The 15,024-nt window shown below is 43.4% G+C and overlaps 3 protein-coding genes across 4 annotated transcripts; all 3 read left to right on the forward strand.

Moving 5' to 3' along the window:
- The first annotated feature begins 258 nt into the window (after window positions 1-258).
- LOC139667442 (zinc finger protein 107-like) lies at window positions 259-9,966 on the forward strand. Its single transcript, XM_071546898.1, has 9 exons — window positions 259-314; window positions 677-882; window positions 993-1,942; window positions 5,080-5,275; window positions 5,468-6,384; window positions 7,178-7,203; window positions 7,791-7,916; window positions 8,043-8,233; window positions 8,418-9,966. The coding sequence occupies exons 1-9, from the start codon at window positions 262-264 to the stop codon at window positions 9,356-9,358; spliced, it is 3,606 nt and encodes a 1,201-aa protein (XP_071402999.1). The 5' UTR covers window positions 259-261; the 3' UTR covers window positions 9,359-9,966.
- LOC139667438 (rho-related GTP-binding protein RhoG-like) lies at window positions 3,253-4,506 on the forward strand. The gene is made up of 2 exons (XM_071546891.1): window positions 3,253-3,296; window positions 3,664-4,506. Exons 1-2 carry the CDS (start codon window positions 3,281-3,283, stop codon window positions 4,263-4,265), a joined length of 618 nt encoding a protein of 205 aa, XP_071402992.1. The 5' UTR covers window positions 3,253-3,280; the 3' UTR covers window positions 4,266-4,506.
- A 505-nt stretch (window positions 9,967-10,471) lies between the features above and the next one.
- On the forward strand, window positions 10,472-14,136 carry LOC139667448 (sesquipedalian-1-like). 2 transcript variants are annotated; one of them, XM_071546905.1, is made up of 4 exons: window positions 10,472-10,558; window positions 11,086-11,197; window positions 11,799-12,102; window positions 13,511-14,136. In XM_071546905.1, the coding sequence occupies exons 2-4, from the start codon at window positions 11,117-11,119 to the stop codon at window positions 13,939-13,941; spliced, it is 816 nt and encodes a 271-aa protein (XP_071403006.1). In that variant the 5' UTR covers window positions 10,472-10,558; window positions 11,086-11,116; the 3' UTR covers window positions 13,942-14,136. The 2 variants fall into 2 exon arrangements, with proteins under 2 accessions (XP_071403006.1, XP_071403005.1); XM_071546904.1 differs by lacking the exon at window positions 10,472-10,558 and adding an exon at window positions 10,569-10,639.
- The last annotated feature ends 888 nt before the right edge of the window (window positions 14,137-15,024 follow it).

Here is a 15,024-nt window from a genome sequence, read left to right on the forward strand (position 1 = left end):
ATGGTAATGTATGTAAGCTCAAACAGCAACCATATACCAAGACTCTTTACCAAATAGTTTTTGTACACCGGCCCGTTTTATCTTGCGGGAAAGCCGTAGCTGCAAGCTTAGCTGTAATGCCCTTGGATGACACTTCCTCAACGTTAACGCGGATACATGCACACGTGTATGCAATATTGTAAACAATGAAAATTTCTAATCTGAACACCGCAAGATAAACCGCGATTCATTATTTCCACTCGGCAATTAATGGTTTATCAGATGCAAACGACCGCGACATCAACAGTGTTTCACGGAACTACATCAGTTTTAAGGTATGATGCTGCTGTGCGTTTCATTAAGAAAAAAACATAATATTCCTATAGGGCCTTATTGTGTGTGTCAATAAAAGCCTAATTCCCATGATGTCATATGCATTTCCTACAAATACGGTGCCTTACTGTGTATATGTGGCTGTCATTTGGTTATAATCACCTGTTAATTTCCTACCAAGATGGCTGTGTGTTGATGTAACAGAATTAATAGGATTTGTATAGTTCTTCAGTGTAAAGGATAATCCAGTTTCTAGCCAAGCAAAGCATTCTCCTCACAAGCCATGATGTTAGAGGACAAACATATATTGCTCCTGTGAAGGTCTATCAAAGATGTAGTGATCAACATCTTGGCTCCATTTTAGCCAGTCCGTCAAGAGGATGTCCAAAATCGAGCGTCTGAACGCCCGGGTGGCGAAGCTGCTGTCCAAAGCGGTGCATGAGGTGCTGGAGGTGGTGAAGGAGACGGTGTCAGAGTACCAGGAGAAAACTGCCAGGACCCAGAGAGAGAACCAGAGTCTGAAGAGAAGACTGCAGGAGCTACAGGACAAGATGAAGACAGAGAGCAGTGGTGAGAAAGAACAACTACTTGGATCCAGAAATGTTTAAGATATGTTGATATGATAGATGTAAACACTTATTATATATCATATCTCGTTTGTCACTTTTGTTGTCTTGCAGGAATTGTGCCGCACGTTTCTCCTGCCTCCCAGAAAGCCCAGGTGGAGCTTCGTCCCATCAAGCAGGAACAGAAAGAAGACATTGAGCTCATCCCTTCTGATGAGCAAACTGCAGTAATTATCTCCTTGGATCCACCTGAAGAGCTTGACTGTGAAGCATCCATCAGAGCTCGATCGTTAACCATCCCTTGTCTCACCCCTAAAGGGACGAAGGGACGACATTTGGCTACTAGTAACTTACACAACCCCAGAACTCCTGAAGCAGAGACCCATAATGCAGTGTTACCGGTTTCAAATCATGTAAACTCTACCGTTAGAGTTTCTGAAAACAGCTGTCACCCCGATTCTCATCTGTTCCTTGCTTCAGATGAGATCAAGGTAGAACCTGAACTGAATGAAGATGCCGTATACACCACAAACTATTTTTACGATGCTGCCGGGACAAGCGCTACATCCTCGGGAACACAAAACCAAGAACCTCTTCAAGCCAATTCAGGACCCAACTTAGGGTCGAGGGTCTTCTTCAGTCTGAACCAAAATGGCACAGAAGAGCCATCGGCAGTCGGCAACAACACTGCGTCTCTGTCGTCCAGTAGATATCACACAAACAGTGTCGGAGCTGAAAGACAACACGCCGTTCTAACAAACAAGAAGGCTTTGTCAGGCGGGGCGGGCTTGAGAACATCCCAGAGACACGTCAGCAGAGAGAAACACTACTGCTGCTCGCTCTGCGGCCGCACCTTCAGACACGCGGGCGACTTTAAGAAGCACCACAGGGTGCACACGGGGGAGAAGCCGTACTGCTGCTCGGTGTGCGGGAAGCGGTTCAGTCAGTCGGGCTACCTGAAGATACACCAGCGCTACCACACAGGAGAGCGGCCGTACGGCTGCAGTCAGTGCGGGAAACGTTTCAGTCACTCCAGTAACTTGAAGAAACACCAGCTTACTCATGTGTGATGCCGGGTGTGTTTTGCCCCCTGAGAGGTTATTGTGTTACCATGCTGTTATTGATATTTAGGGATGGGAATTGAAAAAAGGCTGCCTACATATTGTATTTAATTTAAGGATCAAAGAGTAATAAAAAGCTTCAAAATGTTGGATTCTCAGAGTGGGATCTCAGTTTTTATCCTAGTTTTTTTTAGCTTTTTTGTGAAGTTCACTTAACCTCAGTCCAGTTCCATTTAGAAAAGCAAATAGTATGCAGAAATGTTACATGGAATATAACTTCACACCATGAAATGTGCCTTCTTTGATTATAGGTGTCCTTTGTTTTTTGGCACTTATGTTATTTTAGAGTACCTGTCAAATTTGAAGTATTAGAACTGGTAGTTGTTTTAATTATTTTTTTTAAAATTTAAACTCAAATAACTATATTTGGTACATGTGTATGGCAAAATTTGTGTATGGGACCGCACTGAATATTGTACCTTTACATTGGGCCAATACATTCTGCATGTCAAATAAAAAATTGTGTACTGTGATATAAATAGAACGTTCTTTTAGAAAACCTTAGCTTTACCAAAGTGCTGAGCAAATGGTGGGTTTCACAGACTGGTAAGAGAAGGAAGATCAGATCAATTAGTTAAAATACTTCAGTTTACATGAAGGGTGTGGAATAACTGTGTCACCGTCTGCCTTCCATCCTGCTGCACAAACTGGGATTTCATGGTGACCTGCCTCAGGACACCTTTGTCTCCGTGTTTTTTTGCTAGTGAGCGAGGTCAGACAGCGGTGTAATTTACATCAGTCCATCCTGCTTCCAGGGAATACCGACCCAGGCCAGGTGGGTGAATTGAGAGTCTACATGGCAGGCCAACACCACTGCATTGATGGTGTAGAAATCACAAATCCAAATATTGAAACTCTGTGACTCTTTCAAGAGGCTGAACATGCGAAAACATGTAAACGTGTAACACATCTCCTTGGGCCAATCAGCAGCCTAACAAGAATCTAATGTAGAATCCCTCCAAGTTTCATCAAAATCTGTAGTTTCACAAGCCAGACGAGTCAAAATGGAAACAGTGGTGTAGCAGCTATGGCCTGTCATGTCTGAAATTCTAACATTACACCACCTGTTTACATCACTTTGTTGCAGGGATGAAGAAAGATATTTCCAAACAATGTCCCAATTCCAACCGTGCTCTCTTTCCGTCCCAACCTGCTGTCCCTTGTTTCAGCGTGACGCAGCCTTTGAAGGAAGATCTCTTGCGCAAATAAGCCGCTTCCTACTCCACAGTTCTTTTTACGCCATTTCTCTTTTCAGTAGTGTGTCAATTACAGGACTGTTATATGAGAGAGCTGAGAGGTAAGTTCAAGTTTTTGCCTCTATTGTGTCAATTGATGTCTGTCTGCTTGCAGATATGATCCCCAAATTTAGGCAGTCCTTAAGGAAATATTTTTGAGGCTGATGTTATGGAATAGATAGAATATTTGATCCACAGACATTATAGCTCTCTGCCTGTCTTTGTAATTTAGTTTGGATCTTCAACTGTGAGTCTGAAACAAGTCGGGAAGTGTCAAAACCAGGCTCTTAAGAGAGTGGATGTTAAAGTTTATAACATGCTGTGGAAAGGTTGCAGAAATTGAGGTGGTGAATGAAAATGCAAGAAAATACTCCACCACGTCTGAAAAAGTGGTTTACTTAAACATGAAGCTTTGTGCTTGTGTTGCAGGTGTTTGTGGGAGTGAAGGTATCGTAATGCAAAGCATCAAGTGTGTGGTGGTTGGGGACAGCGGAGTAGGAAAGACCTATCTTCTCCACACCTACACCCAAAAGGCCTTCCCTAAGGAATATATACCAGCTTTCTACAACACATACAGTGCCAAGGTCAGTGTAGACAACAGGACTGTTGACCTTAACCTTTGGGACACAGCTGGCAAGGAGGAGTATGACTGTTTACGCCCCCTCCTCTATCCCGAGGCCAATGTCATCATCCTCTGCTTCTCCATCACTAGTCCGTCATCCTATGAGAATGTCAAGCACAAGTGGCACCCAGAGGTGACACACCATTGCCCTAATGTGCCTATTCTGCTTGTGGGAACCAAGAGTGACCTGTGTGTTGATCAGGGGGTCCTGGAGACGCTGAGGGGGCAGAATCAGACCGCAGTGACCCAGCAGCAGGGCGCGGCCCTGGCCAGGCAGATAAACGCTGTCAAATATCTTGAATGTGCTGCTATCAACCAAGACGGACTAAATGAGGTGTTTGATGAGGCTGCACATGCTTTTCTCAATCATCAGCCAACCACCACCAAAAAACCCTGCAGTCTTTTGTAAAGATCATAGAGACATTATGATGGCAAAGAATCAAGACAGTTTTGAGTGGATTATGTTTTATGTTAATTACATAGTTAAAGCCCACATATCTTGCTCTGGTTTATGATTTTATTTTATTTTTCAAAAATGCTTACTCAGTTTCTATTGGGCCAGTATAAGGCAGTTTTGTACACTGGTAGTGTTTGATATTCTAAAGATATTGTGGTTGTGCAATGTGAACCCAACTGTACAATAAAGCTCAGTGTGGAAAACTTTAAAAGGTCATATTTCACATGAAAACATCTTTATTTCAGGTTCATTTATCAAAACTTTGCGATTCACCTGTGCTTGAAAGGTTAAAATATAGTCAATATTCTATCAAAAATGAACAGAACACCATTATCCATCAGGCACTGCGTGGACACTACGGAAGCTGGAGTAGAACATTTTGTCAACTCCCACAAAGCGAAAAATATTCCTCTTGTTGATTTTGAGGGCGTTTGATCAAAAACTGGCTATCTGAAACGAAGGTGCGATGTTTTTGTTGCCTGTATAGTTAAGACATTTTGAAAAAAGTAGGACCGGGTGTCGGCCACGTAACGTTAACGTTTGACAGCCTGTTTTGATTGCCGTCTACTAACAAACATTGCACTCGCTGTGTGTCGGCTCGCGGAGGTGGTTTTGTATTAACGTCTGCTCTCGCTGTTTTCCCGCTGACATGGTTGCTCGCTAGTCAGCAGCATCAAGCATCCAACTATCGATGAACCGTCCGTTTCTCCGACGTCGTGTGGTGATTTCCTCCTAGACGCCTCACCTTTACGTCGATCCATGAATGCAAATCATGTCCAAACTTGACCGTCTGAGTGCCCGGGTGGCCAAGCTGCTGACGGTGGCTGTGCATGAGGTGCTGGAGGTGGTGAAGGAGACGGTGTCGGAGTACCAGGAGAAAACTGCCAGGACCCAGAGAGAGAATGACAGTCTGAAGAGAAGACTGCAGGAGCTACAGGACAAGATAAGGGAGGATAGTGGAGGTGAGCTTAAGTGTTGTAGATATCTAACAGTTACCTGTTGTAAGCAGTAATAGATGAGAGGTGGTGTGTGTTGGCTTATGGCTACAGATTGATTCATGCCAAGTTCAGTCATTGAAGATCAAGGTTATTGTTGATGTTGTTTTGTTGTCTACACTGGCTATTACGCTCCGATTTTCTGTCGTTTTCATACAGATAAAAAGCCTGCTCTCTCCCCCGCCTCTTCGACCAACACCAAGCACGACGAACCGACCCAGGATGATCTGAGGCAGGAGCCAGAACCAGAACCAGGAAATGACGAGAGACAGGAGCCGAAGTTCAGCCAGACACAAAGGAAAGGCCCCAGGAAGGAAGAGTGCAACCCAGATGAGCTGAACTGCACAGCAGACTCAGAAATGGGTGAGTGCAGCGTCACACAGGGGCTGACTGGACACGGAGAGCTTCCTGAGCTTTTGGGAAATGTAAGCAACGCAGCACTGACAGTTTACATGACTCACTCGGTACCTGGCAACGACCAAGACCACTCTTTGGGACGGTCCGACACAATGCCTGGGTGTAGTTTGAACTCCCCAACTCCCCCAGTGATCAAAATTGAGCCTGAGCCGCTGGAGTATTCATCCTCAGATGAACATGCGGGCCAGAATCTGTTATTTCAGTGTGGAGATTTGGAGAGTGGTACGGCACAGAATGACAGGATCTCTGACCCCATCCCAGACAACTCGGGGCTTCCCGGCTTGGTACACTACATCAACGCGGATGGCCTCAGCACCTTTGTGGACTCGTTTCCATTTGAGTGTCACCCGGAGCTCGTCCAGGGCATCAGGAGACCCAGTGCTGCGATCAGACAGGACGAGAGCCACAGCTGCGTCGTGTGCGGGAAGACCTTCAACAGGATTGGGAATCTGCGGATCCACGAGCGCTGTCATACGGGGGAGAAGCCGTACTGCTGCCTGCACTGTGGCAAGTGCTTCAGTCACGCCGGCAACCTGCAGAAACACAAGAGGGTCCACACTGGTGAAAGGCCGTATGGCTGCCAGCAGTGTGGCAAGACTTTCAGTCAGTCGAGTCACCTCAAGAAACATCAAAGAATCCATATAGGCAGGCATGCTAGTGTAAGGTGAAGAAATAACAAGTGTTTTTTATTATGACCCGTGGTTTCTATTTTTAACTTCCTTGCACACCTCTGCTACACTTGATTTTCTCGCCGTTTATGATGATATACAATGTTGTACTGGTCTGAAAAAGTGCTGCATCTGAGGTCACTGTTGAGACTTTACAGTTCGTTTGTATGCATGAGCCTCTACACATGCAGTTTAATATGTATATAATGTTATGAGTGGTGTTACAATTAACATTCAATTAAATATTGTTGTGCAGTGCAATTTCATCACTGAGGTGTGACTACTTGAATAAAGAGTGACATCCTAGTTTTGGCTTTTTTGTTGTTGTCATATTGCTATAGTTTTTACTGGTTGTTTGATTGATCGATTGGATGTAACAAATCAGTCAAATAAGAGGAATAGGGAACTGCTACCAGACATGTTGATGCCAGAAGAAATGAAGAATCATTCATGTTCTACAATTAAATATAAATGAATAACAATATGGTATGAAACTTTTGGGCTTTTATTTTGAAAATCAACTCACACGGGAAGTAATTCAGATTCTGCATCCGGAGGTCACAAAATGCTAAGCTGCGTTTTCACTTCTGACGTCCAACATTATTTTCAAATCCTTTAATTAGCTTCAAAGTTTAGTTTATTTCTCATTCATCTAAAGTAAATGTTCGGCTAATACAGCAGTGATCTAGCGGGTTTGTTGGACCACTGGGATGTTTAAAGGGAAAGTGATAGGTGGAGTTAGCTAACGTTACTTAGCTGGCACTAGCTATTCACGTTACAGTAGCTGCTAACTTCTCTACTGGCTTGCAGGTACTTCAAAACCAAACATACCAAGTTAACTGTCAGTGATATGACTGTTGGCAATGAGCATGCGTTTAAAATGGAAAGGAATATTGGGGAAACAGTTTTAATCGTTCATTAACAAGTAGCCTATTGCTGAACGTTACAACGTTAAAGGGGAATGCCACTGAATTGTAGCTAGCATCAAAGTGCTGACCTATACTCCTAAGACACTTTGGTCAGCAGTAAACATTTCACTATTGTCTGCCATGATTAGCAACGACAGAAGAATTTGTAATGCCCACTAGCTAATCTGTCTGACTGATGTCCAGCCCCATTGAAAATGAACTGGCAAAATGACTGAAAGCAGGCAAATTATGTAAAGGATGTTAAAGTTCAGACCAACACAGGATGAATCTAAAGCCAGTTTTCCATCCATTGTAACTGGAGCAGCTTGAGACTGTACATTGGCACAAGATCCCAGATATTGGCTCTCTAGTTTCCATACAAATCATACATTGAGTGGTATTCCCCTTTAATACATCTTAATATATAGTTAATGACTAGCTTATTACTAAGGACACTCATCTAGTATAGGGTTGGACTACTCCTTCCAGCCTCCAGAGTGCCCAGGATTTTTTGAGGCATGCACATGTACCTACCAAACTGGCCACTGAAGTTATTTCTGCATCCAGTTGCCGTTGTCTAATCACACAGCAAGCAGATAAGCAAAAAAAATATAGGTAATCAGATCTATAAATTGCAGCTGCGATTGCAGAGGGCATTTGAAACATGTATAACTAATCCACATTTGGTTTTGTATGTCGAAGTGCATTGCCATTCAATAACACTAAAATTCGTTCTTTCAGGATGTCTAAACTTGAGCGTCTGAATGCCCGTGTGGCAAAGCTACTGACTGTAGCAGTGCATGAGGTGCTGGAGGTGGTGAAGGAGACGGTGTCAGAGTACCAGGAGAAAACTGCCAGGACCCAGAGAGAGAATGAGAGTCTGAAGAGACGACTGCAGGAGCTACAGGACAAGATAACAAGAGAGAGCACACGTGGGTGCAAGCACTATGAGCCCTTTGGTCAACACTAATTATGATATTCTTGAGGCATTTATCAATTCAAACAGTGTAACTAACCCACACGGGATGAACCATCTCTTGTTCATGGATAACAAGTTACTAAACGTAAGTTACTGAAGTTTAATACTCCTTCCTTTTGGTCTTTTCTTTTTTACAGCCTCTCTACCTGGAGGTGGTCCAGTGCCTGAAGAAAAAGAAGACACAGAGAAACAAGAGCAAGAGCAGGATTTAAGCCTCAGTCTGAACCAAAACTCAGAACTCATTCAGACAGAACAAAAGCCAATAAGCAGCCACAATCCTGACCATGACTTGAAGCAGGAATCCAAAGAACTTGATGAAGTTGAGTCACGAATTGTGTGCAACTTGGCACAAACACCGGTGGAACATTGCAAAGTGCAACTGGAGGAGGTGGCACACATTATTGAGGAGGCAGTGGCTGTCCACACATCACACAGTGAAAAGGGGGACATCGATGCCGTCTCACTCAACGATGCAAGCACTTCTCACTCTGACGCTCCACTTGGGGTGAACCTGGCTGTCATCAAAAGTGAACCAGAGCCAGCGGATTGCGCCATATTGGAACCACCTGCTACTGAAGGACCTTATAACGGCTGTGTGGATTTAAGCTGCAACTCTTCTCGTCACGACTCTGCTGAGACCCAGAGGCCACAAGTTGGCGCTGGACCTTACGGACTCGTCTTTGTCCACTCAAATCACAACGCCATATCTAGGAGGTATGGATTTGCGAAAACCAACAGGACTGCCTTTGACGGGAGGAAAAACAGGAGGGAGCACTTCAGGAGAGATGACCCGCACATCTGTTTTGTGTGCGGAAAGACGTTCAGCAGGGTGGGCAACCTGAGGATCCACCAGCGTTGCCACACAGGAGAGAAGCCCTACGGCTGCATGCAGTGTGGGAGATGTTTCAGCCAGGCGGGAGACCTGAAGAAACACAAGAGGGTCCACACAGGGGAGAAACCGTACTACTGCAACCAGTGTGGGAAGAGCTTCAGCCGCGGGGAGAACCTGAAAAGACATCAGAAGATCCACATTGGAGAGACGCTGCAGTTACAACAAGTGTGGAGGGAGCACCAGTGAACTAGAACTGCACTGGACCGCTCATCTCACCGATTATTGCAGGCTATGTGCATATTAGTGAAATCAGCATACCAACGTTGTGCTGTAACTGTGAAGGATGGCTATGTTGATTGATCTGTTCCCTTAGATTAAGAAATTGTTGTGGGGTGTTTGAATTATAAGCTACAGAACTGATCAAAAGTCTTGCTTCTTGTAATTTACTGTGCATTTTTACAGGGAGCAACTTGCTGTTAGAGTTTGTGAGCGAACCAAACAAATGGCTAATGTTGTGGTTTAAATAGCCAGTTGTGTGCTAATGTTGCTAACCTGCATGTCCCTCTAATCACATTTAATTGGGGTTGCAGTAAGTAATCACTTATAATAAAGTGTAATGCCTTGCAGTAGCCAGTGGACTGTGAATGAAATGATGTTACATCCAGTGAACCTTGAACTGATCAGCAGGTCAAAACACTCCAAGGTTCGTCCTGTGCGTTTTAGAATGTAACACCACTATTGATCATGTACAGAATGTGTCATCTCGTTTTAAATAATGGATGCTAAAGACAATGATTGATACTCTGAAATTATTTGCACATTCTTATCTGAGTGGCATGATGCTTATTAAAGTTTGCCAGAATGACTGAAACCTGCTGTATGCTGTGTGTGTTTACTGCAGCAACTTAGTTAATTTAATAAGGGTAAGTGATATTATAGGCCAGAGTGTGATTATCACTTGCACCCAAGAGGCACTTTACATCCTTGACACACATTACAAGTTAGGAATATTCACTACACACCACCAGGAGGTCTTTGGCAAATTAAGAAATAGTTTAATTTTACTCATTAGACAAGGCGAGAGACTTTCACTATACCCAGTTATCTCCAACCAGCTACAGACAGTCATGTACCTCTCTATAACCTCATATCTAACAAAGTCTTACGGATCTGTAGTCTAATGCCGGAGTTTGAGAACCTCTGCACTAAGATAAACACATAATACACAACCGAAAAATCCTATTTGGATAGTTTGTAGAACAAAACTGGGTGATTTCCAGCTTAGGAATTGACTGCATTGTTTACTTCGCCCACATCTGAGGTAGTTTGGCCTACCGGTGCTACCTTTGTGCCGCTGACGTGGAGCTGCTCACCTTAGCTACCAGGAAGTGTTTGACAACACCCATGCTGTGCGGAAAGTGAAACACATTTCTACATTTCGGAAAGGTAAGTAAAGAAGTAGCGAATGAACGATTACAACAGACCCCAAATTTCAGCGTCGCAGTTGCTCTTGCGCGAGGAAATGAAGTAGGCCGAGTAACAAAATGGAAACTATAAAATGCACGAGCATCTATTGTATTGTTGTTGTTGTTTTTATAATTAACGCAGAAGCAGGAAAAGGTGGTAAGACGATAATGTCTCTCAACCCAGAGTTTGTACGGAGCTGTTTATTAATAATCTGTGTGTTTGACGTATTTTCCTCAAAATATAAAATGATACTAAGAGAATTGTTACTTTAGCCTAGCGTCACTGCACTTGAAGGGAAGAAAGTAACTATGTGAAGCAATAATACTTCCGTGATGTGAAGGCGGTAAACGCAGAAGATCAAGAAGTGACATGCAAGTGTTACATAAAGCACGCTACAGTGACCTATCCAGAAACACACCAATATAGATCATATGTAGCACCATACACGAATAGCCTATGATGGAAGTTAATTACTATGTTGTCTTCGATGTGTTCCGGTATGGCAGGTTCAGGTATGGCAAGGCCTGTGATGTTGAAATGAAGATCCATGCAAAGATACTCACGTATTTTCAGTCTTGCAACTCACCTGTCGACAAAGAAGGATATCTCTACAAGAAGGTAAGTGACTTGTTTCGATAGGCTAATTTACTTTACAGTCTGAATATTTTGTGTGTGTGTGTGTGCATTCTTCCTAGTCCCCCTGCCCTTAGTAGAGCAGATTTATTTTCTTTGCCTTATGAACAATCAGTCAAGTGAATTATGATTGTGAAAACTAATCAAACAACCACTCACAAAGTTACTGCAGGAGTCTCCAACCATGTGCCATGGCTGCAGGTTTTCATTCCAATCAAACACTACTCAGGTGATTTCACTGATCAGCACAACTTCAACCAGAGAGGAGGAACTAATCAGGGAAATCAGCTGCTGTAGTGTTTGGCTGGAATGAAAACCTGCAGACTCTCAGCCCTCCATGCACATGATTTGAGACCCAAGAGTCAATCTGAAATTTAAACCCACAATGAACATGTAAAATTTTGAATTTCTAAACACACGTTAATTAAAACTTGTTCATGACTCCATCAATAAATTCATAAAGCACCATGTTCCTGTAAGCTGCTTATCCTGATTTTTCATCAAACCAGTTGAGTAAGAAATTGAGTAAATGAGCCGTTTGTTTTGGAAATGGTAAACCACAGATGTCACAACGGTGTCCTCACAGGGTGAGAGAAACACGTCCTATCAGAAGCGCTGGTTTGTGCTGAAGGGGAACCTCCTCTTCTACAAGGACCGGCCCGCCGACCGGGACCTGATAGGAGCGATTGTTCTGGAGGGCTGCACCGTCCAGCTGTGCGAGTCGGAGGAGCAGTTTGCCTTCTCGCTGGTGTGGAGCGAGCCGGGCCTGCGCACGTACAAGTTCGCTGCCGAGGACCAGGCCGGTCAGGAGAGCTGGATCAAAGCTCTACTCTCAGCCAACCACAGCTACCTGGCCCTGTTAGTGATGGACATGGAGAAACAGTACGGAGGTGAGAGAGAAAAGAGAGAGAGGATAGTCTGTCTGAAGGATACAGTCTTTCTCTGTGGGTGAATAAGAGCGGCTTTTGTTCCGGAGAGGCATTGCATCACCGTTCACATCAGCTTACTAACACTGTTCTGTCCCTCCACCATGGTAGCCTACATGGTTTGCAGGACGTTATGTAGTCATGGTGGCATCTTATCTGTCTCTGTGTAGACTAGGGCAGGGCAATAATTCATATTGTTTAGTAGAATCATATCATCATGATATGGTGATTTTTGGATATTGTGACACGCAAATCTGCTGTCTAAACTTATGATAACAAGCAATAAAAAAAACAAAAACTCAGGCAAAATGAGGTTTGAAACATTTTAAGGAATATTATTTGAAAAATGTCAGTAATGCACACCTAGCAATACCATTTACCACCATTCTGTTGACATTAATTTGATTATTTGACGTGTGATTTTGTATACATGACCCATATCGTGATAGATCGAGAGACACATTCTTGTGAAGTCAACAACTCAAGAACAATGCATGATAGAAACTCCATACTTACACCACCGGTTCCCCCTATCGAATAGATGATCTGATTAGGTTTTGCATATTAATGAGTAAACAAGTTAAACTAGGCAAGTCTAGTTTAGCCGGACTGTGAATGCAACCTGTGAGGAACACTGTCAGGAACTGAAACATGAGACCCATGACTTTCTGTCCCTAAATGGTACTGGACCCTCTTTTCATGTAGGTTACAAAAGGTTCTTCCTCCCATGAGTAGGGCAACTTTGCTCTAAAACAAACAAAGCTGCTGTGGCATAAAATGTAGCATGGAAAATCTGTAATGCCAAATTTCTATGCTTTAGATGATTAAGAACCATATAATTTTGTCTGCAGTTAGCTATTTCCAAATAAACGACAGCTCAAGGCTGAATGTAGGTTCACCCTTTATGAGGGTGAATCACCCTTTCCCCATTGGTGAAACACATGCGTTTCAACGATGGGGAAGTATTTCACAAAAAAACACTGCCACAAGTACTTTCTTGAGTCCACTATAACTCCTTAATGCTTTAAAATATGTGATGAGTTCATAATATCACCTATGTTTTACACAAAGACAAGTATGTTTACATAGAAATATTTGCAAATAAATGCATTAATTGGGTTAATTAATAACCTCATTACTTATTAGCATAAGTGGGTATGTTTAATATATATGATGGTGATCATGCCGGGAGATTAGGCAGCTCAAGTGCCTCGTTTTATCTTTAACATCAATTTCCAAATCTCTCAGACTTAAAGTAGATGTGTTTTTGTTGTGTTGGGGTAAATAATGCTCAGTAGTCAGCTCTAGTTTCTGAATGTGATTGCAGCTCTTCAGTTGTGTGTTTCTCAGTCTTTCTCTGCTCGTTCCTCAGAAGCCATGAAAGCGTACTCCAGTGATCCGGCCAAGAGTTTCACCATGCCTAGTTTCATCTCAGCAGAAGCAGCAAGCTCTGCGGCCTGGCAGAGCGCGCGCACCTCGACACTACCTCAGCACCCAGCGCCAGGTGTGGGAGCGGGACCTAGTTTTAGCTCCAATCAAAGGCTTCAAGCTCCACTCACTTCCAAACCAGCCAGTAAGAGATCACCCAAACTCTGGCCCAAGCGAAATGCAAATGTTGTGCCTATTAATGGTCCTGGTCCACCCTTGGGGGAGTGGTCAGCGGCTGGAACAGGCACCAAAGAGGAATTTAGTAAATTGCATGAAGAGTTCGGAAAGGACGTGAAGGAACTGATTGCTGATTGGTCAAAAAGGGGAGGAGGCGACGAAGTTGTTCAGGAAGAAGATTTGATTGATTTTGGATGATAGCGGCGGAGATGTATACAGTACCTCACTATAAACACTATGAGAATAAAGGTTACTATGCAAAGATATATAAAGAGGGGGGGTTGAACCAAATGAAATGTTATTGTATATATTTGTATATATTTAAGATAAATGTTCAAGAAAATATTGTTCCTTATGTTTACTTATCATGGAGTCAATAAATTATCCATGTTCTCCTGCTCTGACCTTTGTTCCTCATTACAGTTAATACAAATGGTGCCTCTATCAAGTTAACTTACAAACTATTGATTACGAGTTATTACTAACTATTGCAACAGCTAATAGTTGATATGGCCACCGCCAAAGTGGACACAGTATGAGGAATCAATCAACGAGATGCTATTGATCACTCAAGTTCCCCATTTGACTGTCCACAAGTGTCTTCCTTTGTTGTAAATCACTTTCACCTGACAGCAGGCCAGCGAGTCCGTCGGATAAAAAAGGAATGGAAGTCATATGGGGGCAAAGGAGGCCAAGAAGGGGCGAAGGCTGTCGAATTTTAAAAGGGACAGTCAAAATGGCTGAGAAAGAGAATGGAGGGCGGGTGGGGGTGGGGGGGTAGCGCTATTTCAGTCTCTACAGCTGTCTTGTTTTTATGGTCTTTGACTGTGCTCTCTCTCTCTCTCTCTCTCTCTCTCTCTCTCTCTCTCTCTCTCTGTCTGTCCCTTTCTGTCTCTGTCTCTCTCTTCTCAGTCCTTCAAGCCCATACTTGAAGTTGCTCCATTTCTGCTGGCGACCTTCCTCACATAGTCTGGTTTTGTTTGACCCTCTGCAAACTATTTTCTCCGGTGTAAATAATCAGTATTAGGATGTTGGAGTAGGAAAAGCCCACACCAGAAATATAAAATGAAGTAACATATTGGTCCCTTAAATAAAATAAATAAATTAATAAATTAGGTCATATTTTGCCATGTGAAACAGTAGGCCCACAAATGCCAAAGAGAGGGAGACTTTGCGCGGGTTTGTGAGGGGAGAGGGGGGTATCAGTTCCCGCTTGTGCTGGATCCCAATACATACCTTTGCGTGATAGATGGCCGCCTATGGAGCTCATATATGGAGTTT

Source organism: Centroberyx affinis, unplaced genomic scaffold, assembly GCF_046629955.1.
Source record: "Centroberyx affinis isolate AG114_WGS23_722 - 3 ecotype Tasmania unplaced genomic scaffold, CSIRO-AGI_Caff_v1 ptg005539l_1, whole genome shotgun sequence".
Taxonomy (NCBI): Eukaryota; Metazoa; Chordata; class Actinopteri; order Beryciformes; family Berycidae; genus Centroberyx; species Centroberyx affinis.